Here is a 22,003-nt window from a genome sequence, read left to right on the forward strand (position 1 = left end):
TTTAAGGCCTCGTTAAGCCCCAGCCCCTTTAAGACCCCGAAGCCGCGGCCCCTTTAAGACCTCAAAGCCGCGGCCCCTTTAAGGCCTCGAAGCCCCGCCCCCGCCGCCATTACCCTTTGGCGCCGCTCTGGCCCCGCCCCCGCCGCCCGCACCATGGGCGCAGCCATTTTGGAGCTGCGGATCACGTGGTTCACCCCCTCCCCCCCGTCAGGCGGGGCCGCCATCTTGGCACCTTCCATGTCCACGTGACTCCGGCGGGCTCCGCCCCGCTGGTGAAGACTGGCTGGGGTCCGCCATCTTGGCGGAGGGCGGGGGGGGGGTCCATGGGGGGGTCCGTAGGGCAGGATGGGGGTGTTCAGGGTGTCTATGGGGCAGGATGGGGGTGTTCAGGGTGTCTATGGGGCAGGATGAGGGTGTTCAGGGTGTCTATGGGGCAGGATGGGGGTGTTCAGGGTGTCTATGGGGCAGGATGAGGGTGTTCAGGGTGTCTATGGGGCAGGATGGGGGTGTTCAGGGTGTCTATGGGGCAGGATGAGGGTGTTCAGGGTGTCTATGGGGCAGGATGAGGGTGTTCAGGGTGTCTATGGGGCAGGATGGGGGTGTTCAGGGTGTCTATGGGGCAGGATGGGGGTGTTCAGGGTGTCTGTGGGGCAGGATGAGGGTGTTCAGGGTGTCTATGGGGCAGGATGGGGGTGTTCAGGGTGTCTATGGGGCAGGATGGGGGTGTTCAGGGTGTCTATGGGGCAGGATGAGGGTGTTCAGGGGTGTCTATGGGGCAGGATGGGGGTGTTCAGGGTGTCTATGGGGCAGGATGGGGGTCATGGGGGGGTCTATGGGGCAGGATGGGGGTGTTCAGGGTGTCTATGGGGCAGGATGGGGGTGATCAGGGTGTCTATGGGGCAGGATGAGGGTGTTCAGGGTGTCTATGGGGCAGGATGAGGGTGTTCAGGGTGTCTGTGGGGCAGGATGAGGGTCATGGGGGGGTCTATGGGGCAGGATGGGGGTGTTCAGGGTGTCTATGGGGCAGGATGGGGGTGTTCAGGGTGTCTGTGGGGCAGGATGAGGGTCATGGGGGGGTCTATGGGACAGGGTAAGGGACAAGGGGGGGGCCCAACAGAGCAGGATGGGGGCAATGGGGGCTCTGTGGGGCAGGACACGGGGTTCCCCTTTGTGCACCCTGGGGGCAGCGCAGGGAGCAGTGGGGCTCAGTGTCCGTGTGTCTGCGTGTGTGCATGACCGTGTTCGTGTCCGTGTGTCTGTGTCCATGCGTGTCCCTGTGCCCATCCCCGTGTCTGTCCCCATGTCCCTGTGCCCATCCTATGTCTCCATGTCCATCCCTGTCTCCATGCCCTTGTCCATGTCCCTCTGTCCATCCCTGTCTCCATCCCTGTGCCCATCCCCGTTTCCATCCCCATGTCCCTGTCTCCACCCCCATGTCCCTCTGTCTATCCGCATGTCCATCCCTGTCTCCATCCCCATGTCCATCCCCATGTCCCTGTGCCCATCCCTATGTCTCCGTGTCCATCCCTGTCTCCATCCCCTTGTCCATGTCCCTCTGTCCATCCCTGTGCCCATCCCCGTGTCCATCCCCATATCCCTGTGTCCATCCCCATGTCCCTCTGTCCATGTCCCTGTGTCCATCCCTGTGCCCATCCCCATGTCCCTGTCTCCATCCCCATGTGCATCCCCACGTCCATCCCCGTGCCCATCCCCGTGTCCCCCCCCATGTCCCTCTGTCCATGTCCCTGTCTCCATGCCCACCCCCATGTCCCTCTCTCCATCCCCATGTCCCTCTGTCCATGTCCCTGTGCCCACCCCCATGTCCCTCTCTCCATCCCCACGTCCACCCCCATGCCCACCCCCATGTCCCTGTCTCCATCCCCATGTCCCTGTCTCCACCCCACGTCCATCCCCGTGTCCCCCCCCATGTCCCTCTGTCCATGTCCCTGTCTCCATCCCCATCCCCATGTCCCTGTGCCCACCGCCATGTCCCTGTCTCCATCCCCATGTCCCTCTGTCCATGTCCCTGTGTCCATCCCCATGTCCCTGTGTCAATCCCCATCCCCACCGCCATGTCCCTGTCTCCATCCCCATCCCCATGTCCCTGTGCCCATCCCCATGTCCCTCTCTCCATCCCCATGTCCTTCTGTCCATGTCCCTGTGCCCACCGCCATGTCCCTGTCTCCACCCCATGTCCCTCCCCATGTCCCTCCCCGTGTCCACCCGCTCGTCCCGGTCCCCGTCCCCTTTGTGCCCGCCCGCGATTGTTCTGGCTCTTTGCAGGCCGTCAGCACCGCGGGTGCTGAGCCAGGCCCTTCGCGCCCGCGCTGACTCACCCCGTGCGCTGCTGAGCTGGCAGGGCCGGGGGGGCACATGGGGGGCACCCCCCACACCCCCCCCGCTCCCCATAGCCTTTCATCCTCCCTTTCATCTCCGGTCGCCGTGGCAACCCCCAGTGGTCCAGCGGGTTGCCGTGGCACCCAGTGATGCTCAGAGCTGTGGCCCCCCCCTCCATCAAAGGGCTCTGCCCCACAGCTCCCCCCTCCTGCACCCCGGGGGGGTGGGACGTGTCTGTGGGTGTCCCCACGCCGCCCTCAGCCCCACAGCTGCGCCATGGCCATCGGGGAGGTAAGAACGGCCCCGACCCCTTCCCCTTCTCACCCCTATGGCGCCCCCCAGGTCCCTCCCTGCTGGGGGGGGAGCAGCCCCCCATCTCCATGACTGCAGTAACGCCCCCCCCCACCCGGCACCCATCGGTGTCGCCGTGGTGCCGCCATTGCCGTGGTGCCCCCATCATGATGGTACCCCATCACCAGGGTGCCCCATCCCTGAGGGACCACGTTGCTATGGTGACCGGTCACTGAAGTACCCCATCACCACAACACCCTGTCTCCAGGGTGCTCTGTCTGTGGGACACCCTATAGCTGTGGCACCCCATCACCGTATCACCCATGATGTCACCCATGGTGTCACACATGATGTCACCCGTGATGTCACCCATGGTGTCACACATGATGTCACCCGTGATGTCACCCATGGTGTCACGCATGATGTCACCCGTGATGTCACCCATGGTGTCACCTGTGATGTCACCCATGGTGTCATGCATGATGTCACCCATGATGTCACCCATGGTGTCACGCATGATGTCACCCGTGATGTCACCCATGGTGTCACCCGTGATGTCACCCATGGTGTCACCCATGATGTCATCCATGGTGTCACACATGATGTCACCCATGATCTCACCCATGATCTCACCCATGGTGTCACCCATGATGTCACCCATGATGTCATCCATGGTGTCACACATGATGTCACCCATGATGTCATCCACGATGTTGCCCACGACCTCACCCATGATCTCACCCATGATGTCACCCATGGTGTCACCCATGATGTCACCCATGATGTCACCCACGGTGTCACCCATGAGGTCACCCATGATGTCACCCATGATGTCACCCGTGATGTCACCCATGGTGTCACCATGACGTCACCCATGATGTCACCCATGCCCCTGTCACCCCTGATGTCACCGCTGACGTCACCGCTGACGTCACCCTCTCCACCGCAGGAGCTGGCTGCTGGCTGCCTGTGGCGCGCGGCGCTGGCCGAGGCCGTGGCCTCTCTGCTCTTCGTGGCGCTGGTGCTGGGCTCCTCGGCAGCCCCCGGAGCCGTGGCCCCGGCGCTGGGTGGGGGCCTGGCGGCCGCGGCGCTCAGCAGCACCCCCGGGGCCCCCCAGGCCAACCCCGCGCTCACCCTGGCCCTGCTCTGCACCCGCAAGCTGGGTGCCGGGCGCGCAGCCGTGCTGCTGCTGGCGCAGTGCTGCGGGGCTCTGCTGGCGGCGGCCGCCGCGCGCCTGGCGCTGCCGGAGGGCACCGGGCTCATGCCCAGGGTGAGTGCCCCAGCGCCGTCCTTGTGCTCGGCCCTGCCCTCGGCCCTGTCCCCATTCCAGTTCTTGTCCCCATCCTTGTCCCTATTCCCATCCCCATCCCGTGTCCCTGTCCCCATCCTTGTCCCTTTTCCCATCCCCACCCCGTGTCCCTGTCCCCATCCCCACCCCATCCCCACCCCACCCCACCCCATCCCCATCCCATCCCCATCCCATCCCCACCCCATCCCCACCCCATCCCATCCCCATCCCATCCCATCCCATCCCCATCCCCATCCCCATCCCCACCCCATCCCCACCCCCACCCCATCCCATCCCCATCCCATCCCCACCCCATCCCCACCCCATCCCATCCCCATCCCCATCCCATCCCATCCCCATCTCACCCCATCCCCATCTCACCCCATCCCATCCCATCCCCATCCCCATCCCACCCCAGCTCCAGCCGCTCTCCCCGGCTGTACCCGCAGGTGAGCGCTCAGGGCACAGCAGGACAGGCCCTGGCCTGGGAGACCTTGGCCACCATCCCTTTGGCTTTGGCCACCTTCGCCTCCTCCTCCCGGCCCCCTCCCCATGGCGGGGGGGGCCTGGTCCTGGGCAGCGCCGTGGCCGCCGGTGCCTTGGCTGCGGTGAGGACCCCCCCGGCCCCCCCATCCAACGGGGGTGCTGGTGCCACCCCCCCCTCCTGACCCCCCCATCCCACAGGGACCGGTCTCGGGGGGCAGCTTGAACCCCGCGCGCTCACTGGGGCCGGCGCTTGTCACCGGGGTCTGGGACGACCATTGGGTGAGTTTGGGGTGTGCCCCCCCCCCGAGCCCCATGTGGGGACCCTCCCCGTGTCCATTCGCACCCCCTTGTCCCAGCTGCAGCCCCAGTTCGGGTCCTCCGGGTCCCTCCATCCCAGGGTGGGTCCCCCCAATCCTTTGGGAGGGGCTTCCCTGGTACCCCCATCCCAAACACGTGAGCCCCCCATGGAGCAGGTTCCTCCAATCCGTCCTCTCCCTGTCCCCCTCCCTGTCCCCATCCCTGTCCTCATCCTCATCCCTGTCCCCTCCTTGTCCTCATCCTTATCCCCCTCCCCATCTTCATCCCTGTCCCCATCCCTGTCCTCATCCTCATCCCTGTCCCCAACTCCCTGTCCCCATCTCTGTCCTCATCCTCATCCCTGTCCCCATCCTTGTCCCATCCCCATCCTCATCCCTGTCCCCATCCCTGTCCCGTCCCCATCCTCATCCCTGTTCCCTCCCCATCCTCATCCCTGTCCCCATCCCAATCCAGTTCCCATCCCTATCCCTGTGGGTCCCTTTGCCCCCATCCCTTGCTCAGTACCCAGCAGCCCCCAACCCCACATCCCCTTATCCCTGGGGCACCCGACCCCTCATGTGCATCCCCCCCCTGCCCCATGTGTCCCCCCCGACCCCTGTGTCCCCCCCCAGGTGTACTGGCTGGGGCCGGTGCTGGGCTCGCTGCTGGCCGGGCTCTGCCACGAATTCCTCCTGGCTCCCGGCGCATCCCGGGACAAGCTCCGCTCCTGCCTGGCCTGCAGGGACGTGGCTCTGGTCGAGGCCACCAGCCCGGCCCCGTCCTCACCCCCCGCCCGCAGCCCCACAACCTGAGCCCCCCAGAGGAGTCGGGGCTCCTGGATCCCCGTCCCCCCGTTATTAAAGCTGGGGTTAGGTCCGACTGTTGCTATTGGGGTGTGTGGGGTGTGTGTGTCTCAATGGGGCTGCAAGACCCCGATGCCCCCCTCCCTTCCTGTGCGGGTGCCCCCTCCCTGCGGCCCCATTGGGGGGGGGGGACGGGGACCCCCCATCGCTGTCCCGTGCCGGGCGCTGAGCGCAGCAAAGCGCTTTGTGGCAGCCTCTGCAGCCCCGGCAGATTCCGACGGGCGCCAATGGCCGCGCCGGGCTCTAATCCCCCCCCCGGGGGCCCGCTAAGCCGGGCTCAATCATCGCTCCCGCACACAACAGCGCCGGCCCCCCCCCTCACCCCCCCCAAGTGTGGGGCAGGGGGAGGCTGCTCCCTGTATTGTGCTCCCACCCATCTATGGGGCAGCGTCGTGTCCCCCCCCCATAGCAGCCCCATGGATGGAGGCGGGGGGGGGGGGTCCCCGCTATTCGGGGCGGGGGGGGGATGTCCCTCTTTGTGTGTCACCGGGCAGCGAAGTGGTTAATGAAGGGGGGGGGTGCGGGATCCGACCCCGGGGGCCGGACCGAAGGGGGGGGGGGGGGGGGGGCTTATAAAGGTGTTTGCGGGCGGCCCCCGGGGAGGGGAGCGGGGCCGCAGGAGCGGGGCCAGGCAATGCGGGAGCTGCGCTCGTCCTCCTTCTGGAGGGCCGTCCTGGCCGAGTTCCTGGGCAGCCTCCTCTACACCCTGCTGGGGCTGGGGGCGTCCCTGCGCTGGGTGCCGGGCCCCCCCAATGTCCTGGGGGCTGCCCTGGCCTTCGGGCTGGCTCAAGCCACCCTAGTGCAGGCTCTGGGGCCGGTGAGCGGCGGCCACGTCAACCCGGCCGTCACCTTGGCTTTCCTCATGGCCTCGCAGCTCTCGGTGGCCCGGGCCGTGGGCTACCTCGTGGCACAGGTCCTGGGTGCGCTGGCCGGGGCCGGGGTGCTCTATGGGCTCACACCGGCCCCGGTCCGCGGCACCCTCGGGCTCAGCGCGGTGAGCGGGGCTCCCACAGGGGGTTTTAGGGGTGCCACGGGGATGTCATGGGGGGATTGAGGGGGGTAAAGGGGGGGGGTAGGGGGTCTGGGAGGTGCTTGGGGCTTTGGGGTTGTGGAAGGGGGGGGTTAATGGGAATTGAGGTGTTCAGTGGGGGGTTTAGGGGCTCTGGGAGGTGCTTGGGGCTTTGGGGTTGTGGAAGGGGGGGGTTAATGGGAATTGAGGTGCTCAGTGGGGGTTACTGCGAGGTTTAGGGGCTCTGGGGTTGGGGGTGGTTGTAATAGGGGATTGAGATGCTTGGGGGGCTGAATGGTGCTAATGGGGGGGTTAGGAGGTCTGGAGGTGTTTGGAGCTTTGGGGGGGGGGCTGTATGGGGGGATTGAGATGCTGAACGGAGCTAATGGGGGTTAATGGGAGGTTCGGGGGGGGCCGCGAAGTGCTTGGGGTGAGCAGGGCTTCGGGGTGCAGCGGGGCAAGGCGGTGCTGGGCTCTGCGGGGTGGTGCTGAGCCCCGTGCCCCCCGTTCCAGCTGCACCCGGGCGTGGGGCCGGGCCAGGGCACGGTGGTGGAGCTGCTCCTCACGGCGCAGTTCGTGCTCTGCGTCCTCGCCAGCTTCGACGACCGCCACGACGGGCGCCCGGGCTCGGCCGCGCTGCCCATCGGCTTCTCCCTCGCCCTCGGCCACCTCTTCGGGGTAAGAACGGCCGCGGGGGGTCCCCGCCTCGGGGGGCAGCGGGGCCGGGTCCCGCACCCACCGCCGCGTCCCCCTCCCATCAGATGTATTACACGGGCGCCAGCATGAACCCAGCGCGCTCCTTCGCGCCCGCCGTCATCACCCGCAACTTCACCAACCACTGGGTAAGAGCTGCGGGGGGACCCCGCATCCCTCCCGCATCCTTCCCGCATCCCTCCCGCATCCCTCCCGCATCCCTCCCGCATCCTTCCCGCATCCCTCCCGCATCCCTCCCGCATCCTTCCCGCATCCCTCCCGCATCCCTCCCGCATCCCTCCCGCATCCCTCCCGCATCCTTCCCGCATCCCTCCCGCATCCTTCTCCCATCCCTCCCGCATCCCTCCTGTATCCCTCCCGCATCCTTTCTGCATCCCTCCTGCATCTCTCCCGCATCCCTCCCGCATCCTTCTCCCATCCCTCCCTCATCCCTCCCGCATCCTTCTCCCATCCCTCCCTCATCCCTCCCGCATCCTTCTCCCATCCCTCCCACATCCCTCCCTCATCCCTCCTGCATCTCTCCCGCATCCCTCCCGCATACCTCCCGCATCCTTCCTGCATCCGTCCTCCGTGACACCCCCCGGTACCATTGCGCTGGGTACCGGGGTCCCCGGTGCCGGTGCCCACCCCGTGCCCCCCCCCCGCACCTCCCGCAGGTGTTCTGGGCGGGCCCGGTGCTGGGCGCTGCGCTGGGCTCGGTGCTCTACGAGTTCGCGCTGTGCCCGCGGCCGCGCAGCCTGGCCGAGCGCTTGGCCGCCTTCAAGGGAGCTCCGCCCGTTACCGAGCCGCCTCCTTCGCCGCCGGCGGAGCCGCTGGAGCTGAAGACTCAGGGCTTGTAGGTCCCGGCCGCCCCGCCGCTTGGCTGCGTTGTGGTGCGTGTGTGTGCGGCGGGCGGCGGCGGGGCCCGGCCCCCGCGAACCGCCGCGGCGGGAGCGCTGTGTTCGGTGCATTAAACGGCAGCGTTTATTTTGGTAACCGGCAGTGCCCGGCGCCGGGGATGGAGGGGAGCGGGGATGGAGGGGAACGGGGATGGAGGGGAGCGGGGATGGAGGGGAACGGGGATGGAGGGGAGCGGGGATGGAGACAGCGGGGATGGAGGGGAACGGGGATGGAGGGGAGCGGGGATGGAGGGGAACGGGGATGGAGGGGAGCGGGGATGGAGGGGAACGGGGATGGAGGGGAACGGGGATGGAGGGGAACGGGGATGGAGGGGAGCGGGGATGGAGACAGCGGGGATGGAGGGGAACGGGGATGGAGGGGAGCGGGGATGGAGGGGAACGGGGATGGAGGGGAGCGGGGATGGAGGGGAACGGGGATGGAGGGGAACGGGGATGGAGGGGAGCGGGGATGGAGGGGAACGGGGATGGAGACAGCGGGGATGGAGGGGAACGGGGATGGAGACAGCGGGGATGGAGGGGAGCGGGGATGGAGGGGAACGGGGATGGAGGGGAACGGGGATGGAGGGGAACGGGGATGGAGGGGAGCGGGGATGGAGACAGCGGGGATGGAGGGGAACGGGGATGGAGGGGAGCGGGGATGGAGGGGAACGGGGATGGAGGGGAGCGGGGATGGAGGGGAACGGGGATGGAGGGGAACGGGGATGGAGGGGAGCGGGGATGGAGGGGAACGGGGATGGAGACAGCGGGGATGGAGGGGAACGGGGATGGAGACAGCGGGGATGGAGGGGAGCGGGGATGGAGGGGAACGGGGATGGAGGGGAACGGGGATGGAGGGGAGCGGGGATGGAGGGGAGCGGGGATGGAGGGGAACGGGGATGGAGGGGAGTGGGGATGGAGGGGAACGGGGATGGAGGGGAACGGGGATGGAGGGGAACGGGGATGGAGGGGAGCGGGGATGGAGGGGAACGGGGATGGAGGGGAGCGGGGATGGAGGGGAACGGGGATGGAGACAGCGGGGATGGAGGGGAACGGGGATGGAGGGGAGCGGGGATGGAGGGGAACGGGGATGGAGGGGAGTGGGGATGGAGGGGAACGGGGATGGAGGGGAACGGGGATGGAGGGGAACGGGGATGGAGGGGAACGGGGATGGAGGGGAGCGGGGATGGAGGGGAACGGGGATGGAGACAGCGGGGATGGAGGGGAACGGGGATGGAGGGGAGCGGGGATGGAGACAGCGGGGATGGAGGGGAACGGGGATGGAGGGGAACGGGGATGGAGGGGAACGGGGATGGAGACAGCGGGGATGGAGGGGAGCGGGGATGGAGGGGAACGGGGATGGAGGGGAACGGGGATGGAGGGGAACGGGGATGGAGGGGAGTGGGGATGGAGACAGCGGGGATGGAGGGGAGCGGGGATGGAGGGGAACGGGGATGGAGGGGAACGGGGATGGAGGGGAACGGGGATGGAGGGGAGCGGGGATGGAGGGGAACGGGGATGGAGGGGAGCGGGGATGGAGACAGCGGGGATGGAGGGGAACGGGGATGGAGGGGAGCGGGGATGGAGGGGAACGGGGATGGAGGGGAACGGGGATGGAGGGGAGCGGGGATGGAGGGGAGCGGGGATGGGGGAACTGGGGACACGGAGTAACCCGGGATGAGGAGACCGGAAATGGGGGACACCAGGGATGGAGACAGCGGGGACGGGAGGACCGGGGATGGAGGGGACCGGGGAGGGGGGAACTGGAGATGGGGAGAACCGGGGATGCTGGGGACCAGCCCGAGCCCGCATCGCCCCGGCAACAGCGCGGGGGCTGCCGGGAGGGGAGGTGCGGTCCTTTCCCGCGCCCGCGGTGGAGGTCCCCGCCCTGCGTCGTACTTAAAGGGGCAATGCCGCGCATGGGAGCTCCTCCCGTTTTGGGGGGCACCGCATCACTGTGGGAGCGAGGGAAGGGGTGGAATCTTGGGGGGGGGGGGGGGCTGCGGGGCAGCGGCCGCAGCGGTTACGCGGGAGGCGGGAGGTGGGGAGGGGGGTGTGGGCCCCACCGGGTGCCCAGGGCGGGAGTTGCCGCTTTAAGCCCGTGAGCGGGGCGGGGCCTCCCAGCGCGGGAACTCGGGGTGTTGCGCGGGGCCGCGGGAACGGGCCGGGATTGGCGGGAGCTGCGGTAGCGGCGGCATCGGTCCCCGTTTGGAGGTGTTTGGGGGGGGGCGGAACCGGGGGGCGCTGGGCCCCGGCTCGCACAAGGACCCCGTTACCGGCGCCGGTGCGCGGACGGGTGCGGGATGAACTGCGAGCTCCTGGCTACCTGCAGCGCTCTGGGCTACCTGGAAGGGGCCGTGTACCACCGGGAGCCCGACTGCCTGGGTACGGGGGCGCTCGGGGCGGCGGCGGGGCTCGGCGCGGCGCTGCGGGGCTCACGGCTCCGTGTCCCCCCGTTTAGAAAGCGTTAAGGACCTGATCCGGTACCTGCGCCACGAGGACGAGACCCGGGATGTGCGGCAGCAGCTCGGGGCGGCGCAGATCCTGCAGAGCGATCTCCTGCCCATCCTGGTGCAGTACCCGCAGGACAAGGTCCTGTTCGATGCCGTGGTCAGGTACAGGGGGTGCGGTTGTGGGGGGGGGGTCGGGGTGGTGCCGTAGGGCTCCCCCCATGGAGCAGCGTTGCCCCCTCGCAGGCTGATGGTGAACCTGACGCAGCCGGCGCTGCTCTGCTTCGGCAAAGTCCCTGCGGATGCCGGCTCCCGGCACCACTTCCTGCAGGTCGGGACTTACCTCCAGGCCTATAAAGAGGTGAGTCTGACCCCCCCCTTGGGCTGGGGGCTCTGTTTGTGCCCCCCTCGCTCACACAGGGCTCTCTGCAGGCGTTTGCCAGTGAGAAGGTGTTTGGGGTGCTCAGTGAGAAGCTCTATGACCTCCTGCAGCTCGTGAGTGCCACGGCCCTGCATGGGCTGCATCCCTGTGGGTGCTGCGGGGACCCCTCCCGGCTCCATCCCTGTGGGTGCTGTGGGGAGCCCTCCCGGCTTCATCCCTGTGGGTGCTGCAGGGACCGCTCCCGGCTCCATCCCTGTGGGTGCTACGGGGACCCTTCCCAGCTCCATCCCCGTGGGTGCTGCGGGGACCCCTCCCAGCTCCATCCCTGTGGGTGCTGTGGGGACCCCTCCCGGCTCCATCCCTGTGGGTGCTGCGGGGACCCCTCCTGGCTGCATCCCTGTGGGTGCTGTGGGGACCCCTCCTGGCTCCATCCCTGTGGGTGCTGTGGGGACCCCTCCTGGCTCCATCCCTGTGGGTGCTGTGGGGACCCCTCCCAGCCCCATCCCTGTGGGTGCTACGGGGACCCTTCCCAGCTCCATCCCCGTGGGTGCTGCGGGGACCCTTCCCAGCTCCATCCCTGTGGGTGCTATGGGGACCTCTCCTGGCTCCATCCCTGTGGGTGCTGTGGGGACCCCTCCCAGCCCCATCCCTGTGGGTGCTACGGGGACCCTTCCCAGCTCCATCCCCGTGGGTGCTGCGGGGACCCTTCCCAGCTCCATCCCTGTGGGTGCTATGGGGACCTCTCCCAGCCCCATCCCTGTGGGTGCTACGGGGACCCTTCCCAGCTCCATCCCCGTGGGTGCTGCGGGGACCCTTCACGGCCCCATCCCCGCAGGACTGGGAGCAGCGGCAGGAGGAGGACACGCTGCTCATCGAGAGGATCCTGCTCCTGGTGCGCAATGTCCTGCACGTCCCCCCGGACCCCACCGAGGAGCAGGTACCCGACTGGACCCTTCACCGCGCGCGGCAGCTCTGGGGCCATCACGGGGGTGCTGAGCCCCCGTTTTCCGTCTCCCCCAGCGCGTGGACGGCGACGCCACCGTGCACGACCGGGTGCTGTGGGCGCTGCACATCAGCGGCATGGACGATCTGCTCAAGTTCCTGGCCAGCGCCCAGACGGAGCAGCAATGGGCGCTGCACGTCCTGGAGATCATCTCCCTCATGTTCCGTGACCAGGCGAGTGGGGCAGGGGCCGGTGGGGCAGGGACCCCCATGGACCCCCCCATCCCATAGCGCTGATGATGCCGCCCGCAGAGCCCGGAGGACCTGGCGGTGCTGGGGCAGGGCCAGGCGGGTGCTGAGCACAGCGAGGACACGCGGGAGCTGCAGAGCCTGCGGCAGCGGGAGCTGGCGGAGAAGAGGAGCCGGGTGCTGCAGCGCCCGTACAGGTGAGGGCAGGGGGGGGGTGGCAGCACCGGGACCCCCACGGTGGGGTCCGCACCGCTCACCCCACATCCCGTCCCCCGTCCCCCCCCCTCCAGGCACTCCCGGTTCGGCGGCTCCTACGTCCTGCAGGGCCTGAAGGCGATCGGGGACCGGGACGTGGTGTTCCATAAGGGGCTGCACAACGTGAGCACGGGGATGGGGACGCGGTGGTGGTGGTGGTGGGGTGATGCCGGACGGGTCCGAGCGCGGTGCCGTGCCCGCAGCTGAAGAGCTACAGCCACGACCTGGGCAAGGAGCCGCGGCGCGTGCCCCGGCGGCGCCAGGCAGCCCCCGAGGCCGAGGCTCCGCACCGCTCCGCGCGCAACGTCCGCCTCTTCCTGCGCCGCTTCTGCCAGGACTTCCTGGAGGGCTGCTACAACCGCCTCATGCTGCTGGTGAAGGTGAGGGGGCGGCCGTGGGGCTGGGACCCACGGGGCTGTGTCCCCCGCCCCGCTGAGCCCCACGGGCTGCGCCCCACAGGACCACTTGGTGCGGGAGAAGGCTCAGCAGCACGACGAGACCTATTACCTGTGGGCTTGCGCCTTCTTCATGGCCTTCAACCGGCACCGCGGCTTCCGCCCGGAGCTGGTGTCCGAGACCGTGGGCGTCCGCGCCTTCCACTTCATCGAGCAGAACCTCACCACCTACTACGAGATGGCGCTGATGGACAAGAAGGAGGCCGTGACCTGGGCACGCAGGTGGGGGCTTGGGGTTGCCCCGTCGCCGGTTGGATGGGGCTCGGAGCCCCCTGCTCCGATGGAAGGGGTCCCCGTTGGGACTGGATGAGCCTTGGGGTCCTGCCCACCGCCTTCCTCCGCAGGATGCACTTGGCTCTCAAGGCGTACCAGGAGCTGCTGCGCACGGTGCAGGAGATGGACCGGTCCCCGGAGCCGGCGGTGCGGGACAGCAGCCAGGTCATCAAGAGTGAGTCCCATTGTCCCGTTGCATCCGTCCCACGTTGGGGATTCCCATTCCACCTCCTTCCTCCTCCTCCTCCCCAGGCAACATCTTCTACCTGATGGAATACCGGGAGCTCTTCCTCACGCTCTTCCGCAAGTTCGACGAGACCAAGCAGCCGCGCAGCTTCCTGCGGGACCTGGTGGAGACGGCGCATCTCTTCCTGCGCATGCTGGAGCGCTTCTGCCGCGGCCGCGCCAGCCTCGTGGTGCAGGTCGGGATGGGGAGCGCCCCACCGGGGGGTCCTATGGGGCTCACAGCCCCTCCTCACCCCGTCCTTGGCCCCCTATAGAGCAAGCGCGTGCGGAGGAAGAAGCAGCCCCGCGCGCCCGCAGCCGCAGCCCCGCAGCCGCCCAGCGCCGAGGAGCTGCAGGAGCTGTGGGCAGGGCTGGCCCCACAGCTTCAGGCCTGTCTGCAGGTAGGGGATGGCTCCAGCCCCATAGCAGGGACCTTGTGGGGGGGTCGCTGTGGGGCACAAGGTGACAGCGTCCTGCATAGGGCGAGGTGCCCCTCCCCGAGGACGTGGTGCCCTTCGATGCTGCGTCAGAGACGCCGGTGGAGGAGCAACGCGCCGAGGCCCTGCTGCGGATCCAGGGGTGCCTGCGGGATGCTCGGGTCCCCCAGGCCCTGCAGCTGCTCCGCTCTGCCCGGTACCGGCACCATCCCCATCCCGCACGTGGTGCATGGACACGGTGACAGCCGTGATGGGCATTCCCGGTGCATGGATATGGTGATAGCCGTGATGGGCATTCCCAGTGCATGGACATGGTGACAGCCGTGATGGGCATTCCCGGTGCATGGATATGGTGATAGCCATGATGGGCATTCCCGGTGCATGGACACGGTGATAGCCATGATGGGCATTCCCAGTGCATGAACACGGTGATAGCCATGATGGGCATTCCCAGTGCATGGACACGGTGATAGCCGTGATGGGCATTCCCAGTGCATGGACACAGTGATAGCCATGATGGGCATTCCCAGTGCATGGATATGGTGATAGCTGTGATGGGCATTCCCAGTGCATGGACACGGTGATAGCCATGATGGGCATTCCCAGTGCATGGACACGGTGACAGCCGTGATGGGCATTCCCAGTGCATGGACACGGTGATAGCCATGATGGGCATTCCCGGTGCATGGATACGGTGATAGCCGTGATGGGCATTCCCAGTGCATGGACACGGTGCCAGCCTCTCCCTATCCCTCCATAGGGATGTGTGGCCCGAAGGGGACGTGTTCGGCCCCCCCAGTGCGGGCCCCCCCGAGGAGACCCAGCTGCTCCAGGACATCCTCTTTGCTCCTCTGCCCCGTGAGTCCACGGCACCGGCAATGGGGGGGGCTCTGGTTTGGGGCTGCTCCAACCCCTCAGCACTGTCCCATTGCAGAGCACGCGCCCCCGGAGCCTGAGGAGCCGGAGGAAGAGGAGGAGGAGGAGGAAGAGGAGGAAGAAACCGTGCAGGTGTCGGAGAAGGAGTTCAACTTCCTCGACTACCTGAAGCGGTGAGAGGGGGCTCTGGGGCTGAGGGGGGGGTGATTCCCCATTGACCGCATCGGCCCCACTCACTGGCGCTATGGGGGTAGGTTCGCCTGTGCCCCCGTGGTGCGGGCGCTGGTGCTGCTGCTGCGGGGGTACCCCCGCAACAGCGCCCGCACCAACCACTGCGCCGCGCGCCTGCTGCACCGCCTGGCCCGCGACCTGCGCATGGAGCCGCTGCTCTTCCAGCTCTCCCTCTTCGCCCTCTTCAACCGGCTCCTCCACGACCCCGCCGCCGGCGCGCACCAGGTCCGGTGGGTCCCGCTTCCGTGGGTCCCGCTTCCGCCCCCCCGGCTTCCCAGGGGAGGATCCGGGTCCCCGGTGTCCCCCAGCTCCGCTGTCGCCCGCAGGAGCTCGTGGCCTTGGCCAAGTTCATCCTGGGCAAGTTCTTCGCGCTGGCGGCCACCAACAAGAAGGCGTTCGTGGAGCTGCTCTTCTGGAAGAGCCCCGCGGCCGCCCGCGAGATGACCGAGGGCTACGGCTCCCTGCGGGAGGGAGAGGGGTGAGCGGGGCTGGCGATGGGGCTGCTGCCCTCCCTCCCCTCCCTTTATGCCTCCTATCGCATCCTGTCGTCTCCTATCGCATCCTATTGTACCCTACTGCATCCTGTTGCGTCCTATCACATCCTGTTGTCTCCTGTTGCATCCTATCGCATTCTGTCACATCCTATTGCATCCTATCACACCCTATCGCATCCTATCACATCCTATCGCATCCTATCGCATCCTATCGCATCCTATCGCATCCTATCGCATCCTATCGCACCCTATCGCACCCTATCCCACCCTATCGCATCCTATCGCACCCTATCACACCCTATCGCACCCTATTGCACCCTATCGCATTCTATATCGCCCCCGTTACCTCCCTCACCTCTCCTCTGTCTCTGCCCAGGGCTGGCAGGAGCCGGGCCCCCCCCTGGACCCCGCAGGAGGAGCAGGAGCTGCGGGAGCTCTATTGGAAGTACAAGGAGGTGGAAGGTACCGGGGCTGGGGTTGGGGGGCGCAGGGGGACCCGCGCTTGGGGGGGGGTCCGGGGGCTCCATCCCTGTCCCCTGTGGTCCCGCAGGCTTGGACGTGGCCGGAGCCATCCTGGCGCAGCTCCCGGCGCCCGGGTGCACCCGCAGGCACCTGGTGAAGCACTTGGTGCGCTTGGGGCTCATCGGCAGCGCCCGCGACCTCCCGCGGCAGAGGTGGGTCCGGGCCCCCCACAACGGGGGCACAACCGGGGCGGCCGCTGAGCCCCGGGGCTGGGGCTGACCCCATGTGTGCCCCCCCCCAAGGAAGGGCACCCACATCGTGCTGTGGACGCAGGAGCAGGAGGAGGAGCTGGCGCGGCTCTTTGAGGAGTTCCGGGGCTCGGATGGTGAGGGGGCAGCCCCCGTTGTCCCTCATTGTTTCCCCGTTATCCTTCTCGTTCCCTGTTATTCCCCCCTGTTATCCCTCCCTTATTCCCCCGTTATTTCCCCCATTATTCTGCCCGTTATCCCCCGTTATTTCCCTCTGTTATCCCCCTCTTATTCCCCCCCATGATCCCCCATTTTCCCCTTCGTTATCCCCCATTTTCTCTTCCTTTATCCCCGATTATTTCTTGGTTATTCCCCGTAATTTTCCCATTTTTTCCCCCATTATAACCCATGTTATTCCCCATTATTTCTCCTGTTGTCCCTCTGTTATCCCCCATTATTTCCCTTTGTTATCCCCCTCTTATTCCCCCCATGATCCCCCATTTTCCCCTTCGTTATCCCCCCTTTTCTCTTCCTTTATCCCCGATTATTTCTTGGTTATTCCCCATAATTTTCCCATTATTTCCCCCATTATAACCCATGTTATCCCCCATTATTTCTCCCGTTATCCCTCCGTTATCCCCCCCCCATTATTTCCCCATTACCCCTCATTATCCCCCTCCTGTTTCCCCCCCATCCCCTCATCATTGCCCCCCCCAGACGTGCTGGGCCGCATCCTGCAGCACCTCACGGCGCGGCGCTCGCGGGCGCGGGTCGTGGACAAGCTGCTGGCGCTGGGGCTGGTGGCGACGCGCGCCGAGCTCTACAAGAGGCGCCGGAGGAAGGGCCAGGGCCCTGCACCGGTACCGGTACCATGGGGGGGGTGCTGGAGCCGGGGGGGGGGGGCAGTGGGTGCTGCCCCATCACAGGCACCCCAACCCCCCCGGTCCCCATAGGGAGCCCCGGCAGCGCTGGCCCAGGACAGCTCCGAGGATGGGGACAGCGAGGAGGAGGAGGAGGAGGATGAAGAAGATGAAGACCCCATGGAGGGGGCTGAGGAAGGGGCTGGGCAGGGCCTGGCGCAGCGGCTGCAGCAGGAAGGTGGGTTCGGGGCTCAGAACCCCCCCGGTCGGGCTCTGCTTGGCTGCGGGGCCGCATCCTGCATCACCCATCGCTGTCCCGCAGGCCTGGCCGGGCCCCTGCGCTGGCTCCAGAGCTGCCTGCGGAGGACGGCGGGGGACCGGGAGGAGGATGGTGAGTGGGGAGGGGGGGGGGGACACGGGACCGGCAGGGGCTGGGGGGGGCCCGGGGCTCGCTCCGGTGCTCACCGGGCTCCCGGGGCTCAGGCACCTCCCACCCGGTGCCGCTGGTGCCGCTCTCGGAGGAGAACGAGGACGCGATGGAGAACCGGCGCTTCCAGGCCCTGCTGCGGTGGCTGGGGCTGCGGCCCCCCGAGAGCGAGCAGGTGAGGGACCGGGCGCCAGCACTGGTCCCCATCCCGGTCCCCATCCTTGTCTCCATCCCTATCCCAGTCCCACTTCCCCTTCCCAGCCTGCTTCCCATCCCTGTTCCCTTCCCTGTCTCCATCCTTGTCTCCATCCCCATCCCAATCCCACTTCCCCTTCCCATCCTGCTTCCCATCCCTGTCCCTATGCTTGTTCCCATCCCTCTCCCCTCCTTGTCTCCATCCTCATCCCAGTCCTGCTTTCCATTCTCATCCCAGGTCCCATCCCTGTCCCTGGTCCCATCCACGTTCCCATTCCCATCCCCATCTCCGTCCCCTCCTTGTCTCCATCCCCATCCCGGTTCCCATCCCCTGCTCCCATCCTCTCCCTGCACCCTCTCCCCTCTCCACCCAGGAAACCTTCTGGCGCATCCCGGCTGCGCTCACCCCACGGCTGCTCCGCCGGGCGGCCGCCTCCATCACCCACCACGGCCCCGACCCCTCGGGGTGCCCCCGGGAGCTGCCGGAGCCACCCCAGTGCCCACAGGACCCTGACCCAGGTAAGGCCTCGGAGCGCTTGGAGGCGATGCTCTGCAAGCCCTTCCCCACCCCATTGATTCCATGGCTCTTGTGCCCAGCAGCATCACCGCAGCCGCCGGATTCGGAGAGGTGAGAACTGGTCCCATCCCCACACCGGGGGGCCCTGAGCCGGTCCCTGAGCCCTGTCCCCACCACTGCAGTGAGGAGCCTGACCCCAGCCCTGTGCAGCCCCACACCAAGAGGCAACGGGACCTCGACAGCGAGGACGAGGCCTCCGGCAGCTCCGGTGGGTCCAGCCTGGCGCTGGGGGACAGTGTGGGGAGGGGGGGGGGTCATGGGTGCCCCTGTCCCGGCACCCCTGGATTGGGTGCTCAGCCCCTTCCCTGCTCCATTCAGCCCCAGCGCTGCCCCCCGAGGATGAGGAGGATGAGGAGCTGCAGCCCCTGGGGAGGAGGAAGCGCCTCCGATGCGTGGAAGAGGAGGAGGAGGAGGATGAAGACTGAAGCTCCCCATGGGCTGTTTCACACAGGTTTTAAGGGTGCTGTGGAAGCACCTTTCCCCCCTTGTCCTGGTCTCTCCATTTCCTTGTTTTATCCCCAGATCCCCGTTTCCCCATGGATTTTGTTACTTCCTGGGGTGTTTTTTCCCCGACCTCATTAAACTCTGTAACTGTTCAATAAATCAATGCCGTTCTTGGCCTCCTCTGCTCTGTGGGGCTGGGGCTGGGGTCCTGCCCGTGCACACTGCCCTGTCCCTGCCCCAGGGCCAAGCCCCACGTGTCGCAACAGCCCCTGATAACAGCAGCTATAAAGGGGCCGCAGGGGCTGCGCCCGCAGCCACAGCACTGGGACGGGGCCGGGACCGGGACCACCGGTGAGTGGGTGAGCCGGGGATGGGGGGTCCTGGGGGCCCTGGTTATACCATGGGGGGCCGTGGTTATCCCATGGGGGGGCCGTGGTTATACCAGGGGGGGCCGTGGTTATACCCTAGGGGCTGTGGTTATGCCATGGGGGGCAGCTGTGGTTATACCATGGGGGGCCGTGGTTATGCCATGGGGGGGCCGTGGTTATACCATGGGGGGGTCTGTGGTTATACCAGGGGGGGCCGTGGTTATCCCGGGGGGGGGGCCGTGGTTATACCCTAGGGGCTGTGGTTATCCCATGGGGGGCAGCTGTGGTTACACCATAGGGTTCTGTGGTTATACCCTAGGGGCCGTGGTTATGCCATGGGGGGCGGCTGTGGTTATACCACAGGGTTCTGTGGTTATACCCTAGGGGATGTGGTTATGCCATGGGGGGCTGTGGTTATACCATGGGGGGGCCGTGGTTATACCCTAAGGGCCGTGGTTATGCCATGGGGGTTAACAGCTCTCTGCCCCTTCCATAGGCGATCCCGGAGCTGCGCCATGCCCGGGGCTCTGCTCTTCCTCCTCCTCCTCCTCCTGCCGGGGTCCGTGCCCACGGCGCTGGGTGCCGGCCCCGGTGCCTCGGCGCTGCTGGCGGAGCTGGCGCAGCAGAAGCCGTCCGAGCCCCTGCGGGACCGCGCGTTCCCGTGCGGGGCCCTGCTCCCCGCAGCCCTGCCCGGCTTCCCCTCGCTCCCAGCGCTGCCCAGGGCTCTGGTCCGCGCCGCCATGGCCCTGGCGCTCAGCGCCGCCGCCTGCAGCCCGGAGGCTGAAGCCGAGGTGCGGGGCTTGATGCGGGAGCTGGGTCCGGCCGCGGCCGCTGCGCTGCTGCGGGGTCTGGCGCGGCTGCGGCGGGACCCGGCTCCCGAGGCCGTGGCCCAGGTCCTGCTCCGCCTGGCGCAGCCCTGCGCGCCCGGTGCCGCCGCATCCCGGAGCATCGCGGGGCCGCGCTGCAGCGGGGCCGTGCGGAGGCAGCGCGGGGCTGACGATGCCTGCGCCCCGCCGGGGGAGCGGGAGGCGCACGGGGTGCTGGAGTGGGTGCCGGGCGTCAGCGCCTTCTACAACCTGGGCACCAGCGTTTACTTCGCCTTCCAGGGCTGCGAGGCCCTGGCCTCCAGGCGGGCGCTGCAGGCGGCCGAGGACCTGGGCTACGCCAGCCTGGCCGCGATCGCCGCTGCCGCCGGCGGCCCCGTGGCGCTGGGGGTGCAGATGGGGCTGCAGCCGGGGCTCAAGGCTGGCGTGCGGGCGCTCATCGCCTACTTCACGTCGGAGGGGGAGCCCCCGACGGTGCCCAGCGCCCACAGCGGCCCCGTGCTCGTGGTGTGAATAAAGCCCCCGGGGCTGGCTCCGTGTCCCTTGGCTGCGGTCGGATCGATGTGGGGCCGCCCTGCCCCGGGACACGGGGACCTTGGCCCCTCGGGGCGGCCTCGTCAGAGCCACGTGGTGGCAGCCGGCCTGGCCCCGTCACTGTCCCCAGGGCTCCCCCTCCGTGTCCCTGTCGCAATTCCTTGGCCTCCTGCTTCCTTGTCCCCACATCCCTGTCCCCATGTCCATATCCCTATGTCCCCCATCCCTATCCCCATGTCCCTGTCCCTATGTCCTTATCCCCATGTCCTTATCCCCATGTCCCCCATCCCTATCCCCATGTCCCTGTCCCTATGTCCTTATCCCTATGTCCTTATCCCCATGTCCCCCATCCCTATCCCCATATCCCTGTCCCCATGTCCTTATCCCTGTGTCCCCCATCCCTATCCCCATATCCCTGTCCCCATGTCCTTATCCCTGTGTCCCCCATCCCTATCCCCATATCCCTGTCCCCATGTCCTTATCCCTCTGTCCCCCATCCCTATCCCCACATCCCTGTCTCCATGTCCTTATCCCCATGTCCCCCATCCCTATCCCCACATCCCTGTCTCCATGTCCTTATCCCCATGTCCCCCATCCCTATCCCCATATCCCTGTCCCCATGTCCTTATCCCTATGTCCCCCATCCCTATCCCCAAATCCCTGTCCCCATGTCCTTATCCCTATGTCCCCCATCCCTATCCCCAAATCCCTGTCCCCATGTCCTTATCCCTATGTCCTTATCCCCATGTCCCCCATCCCTATCCCCATATCCCTGTCCCCATGTCCCCCATCCCTATCCCCATATCCCTGTCCCTATGTCCTTATCCCTATGTCCCCCTTCCTGTCCCAGTCCCCCCATTCCATGTCCCCCTATTCCATGTCCCTGTCTGCATGTCCTTATCCCTGTGTCCCCCATCCTTATCCCCATATCCTTGCCCCTATGTCCCCCATCCCTGTCCCAGTACCCTATTCCATATCCCAGTCCCCATATCCCTGTCCCCATGTCCTTATCCCTATGTCCCCCATATCCCTGTCCCCATGTCCTTATCCCTCTGTCCCCCATCCCTATCCCCATATCCCTATCCCCATGTCCTTACCCCTCTGTCCCCCATCCCTATCCCCATATCCCTATCCCCACGTCCTTACCCCTCTGTCCCCCATCCCTATCCCCATATCCCTATCCCCACGTCCTTACCCCTCTGTCCCCCATCCCTATCCCCATATCCCTGTCCCCATGTCCTTATCCCTCTGTCCCCCATCCCTATCCCCATATCCCTGTCCCCATGTCCTTATCCCTCTGTCCCCCATCCCTATCCCCATATCCCTGTCCCCATGTCCTTACCCCTCTGTCCCCCATCCCTATCCCCATATCCCTGTCCCCATGTCCTTACCCCTCTGTCCCCCATCCCTATCCCAGTCCCCCCATTCCATGTCCCTCTCCCCATCTCCCGCTGTCCCCATCCCTGCTTCCCCGTTGGCCCCGCCCCGTGACGTCATTTCGGGGAAGCGGGCAACCCCGCTGGAACCACCCCTGCGCCCCTGGAGGGGGCGTGGCCTCTCCTCCGCGCTCCGCCAATCATCGCGAGCAGCGGGCGGGGGGGGGCGTGGCCACTCCCCTTCCTGCGCCGGTAGCGG

General features: G+C 67.0%; 4 protein-coding genes across 4 annotated transcripts; all 4 read left to right on the forward strand.

The window, feature by feature from the left end:
- Positions 1-223: 223 nt before the first annotated feature.
- LOC133264437 (aquaporin-4-like) lies at positions 224-5,511 on the forward strand. The gene is made up of 6 exons (XM_061444392.1): positions 224-272; positions 2,412-2,628; positions 3,578-3,898; positions 4,366-4,524; positions 4,601-4,681; positions 5,332-5,511. Exons 2-6 carry the CDS (start codon positions 2,614-2,616, stop codon positions 5,509-5,511), a joined length of 756 nt encoding a protein of 251 aa, XP_061300376.1. The 5' UTR covers positions 224-272; positions 2,412-2,613.
- Positions 5,512-6,129: 618 nt separating this feature from the next.
- Positions 6,130-8,260, forward strand: LOC133264435 (lens fiber major intrinsic protein). Its single transcript, XM_061444390.1, has 4 exons — positions 6,130-6,556; positions 7,085-7,249; positions 7,333-7,413; positions 7,942-8,260. Exons 1-4 carry the CDS (start codon positions 6,197-6,199, stop codon positions 8,122-8,124), a joined length of 789 nt encoding a protein of 262 aa, XP_061300374.1. The 5' UTR covers positions 6,130-6,196; the 3' UTR covers positions 8,125-8,260.
- Positions 8,261-10,396: 2,136 nt separating this feature from the next.
- On the forward strand, positions 10,397-18,915 carry LOC133264433 (protein timeless homolog). The gene is made up of 29 exons (XM_061444388.1): positions 10,397-10,545; positions 10,622-10,775; positions 10,857-10,971; positions 11,043-11,105; positions 11,828-11,929; positions 12,013-12,168; positions 12,247-12,380; positions 12,474-12,561; positions 12,642-12,818; positions 12,898-13,115; positions 13,238-13,341; positions 13,419-13,588; positions 13,667-13,792; positions 13,873-14,024; positions 14,589-14,686; positions 14,763-14,877; positions 14,959-15,160; positions 15,262-15,413; positions 15,806-15,891; positions 15,980-16,103; positions 16,194-16,276; positions 16,857-16,999; positions 17,093-17,237; positions 17,322-17,390; positions 17,483-17,601; positions 17,996-18,140; positions 18,222-18,249; positions 18,321-18,406; positions 18,884-18,915. The coding sequence occupies exons 1-29, from the start codon at positions 10,464-10,466 to the stop codon at positions 18,913-18,915; spliced, it is 3,468 nt and encodes a 1,155-aa protein (XP_061300372.1). The 5' UTR covers positions 10,397-10,463.
- Positions 18,916-18,941: 26 nt separating this feature from the next.
- On the forward strand, positions 18,942-20,453 carry LOC133264436 (apolipoprotein F-like). Its single transcript, XM_061444391.1, has 2 exons — positions 18,942-19,001; positions 19,507-20,453. Exon 2 carries the CDS (start codon positions 19,526-19,528, stop codon positions 20,345-20,347), a length of 822 nt encoding a protein of 273 aa, XP_061300375.1. The 5' UTR covers positions 18,942-19,001; positions 19,507-19,525; the 3' UTR covers positions 20,348-20,453.
- Positions 20,454-22,003: the final 1,550 nt, after the last annotated feature.

This window comes from Pezoporus flaviventris, unplaced genomic scaffold (assembly GCF_033815535.1).
Source record: "Pezoporus flaviventris isolate CSIRO_AGI_PZ_B2104156 unplaced genomic scaffold, CSIRO_AGI_Pfla_v1 ptg000854l, whole genome shotgun sequence".
Lineage (NCBI taxonomy): Eukaryota > Metazoa > Chordata > Aves > Psittaciformes > Psittacidae > Pezoporus > Pezoporus flaviventris.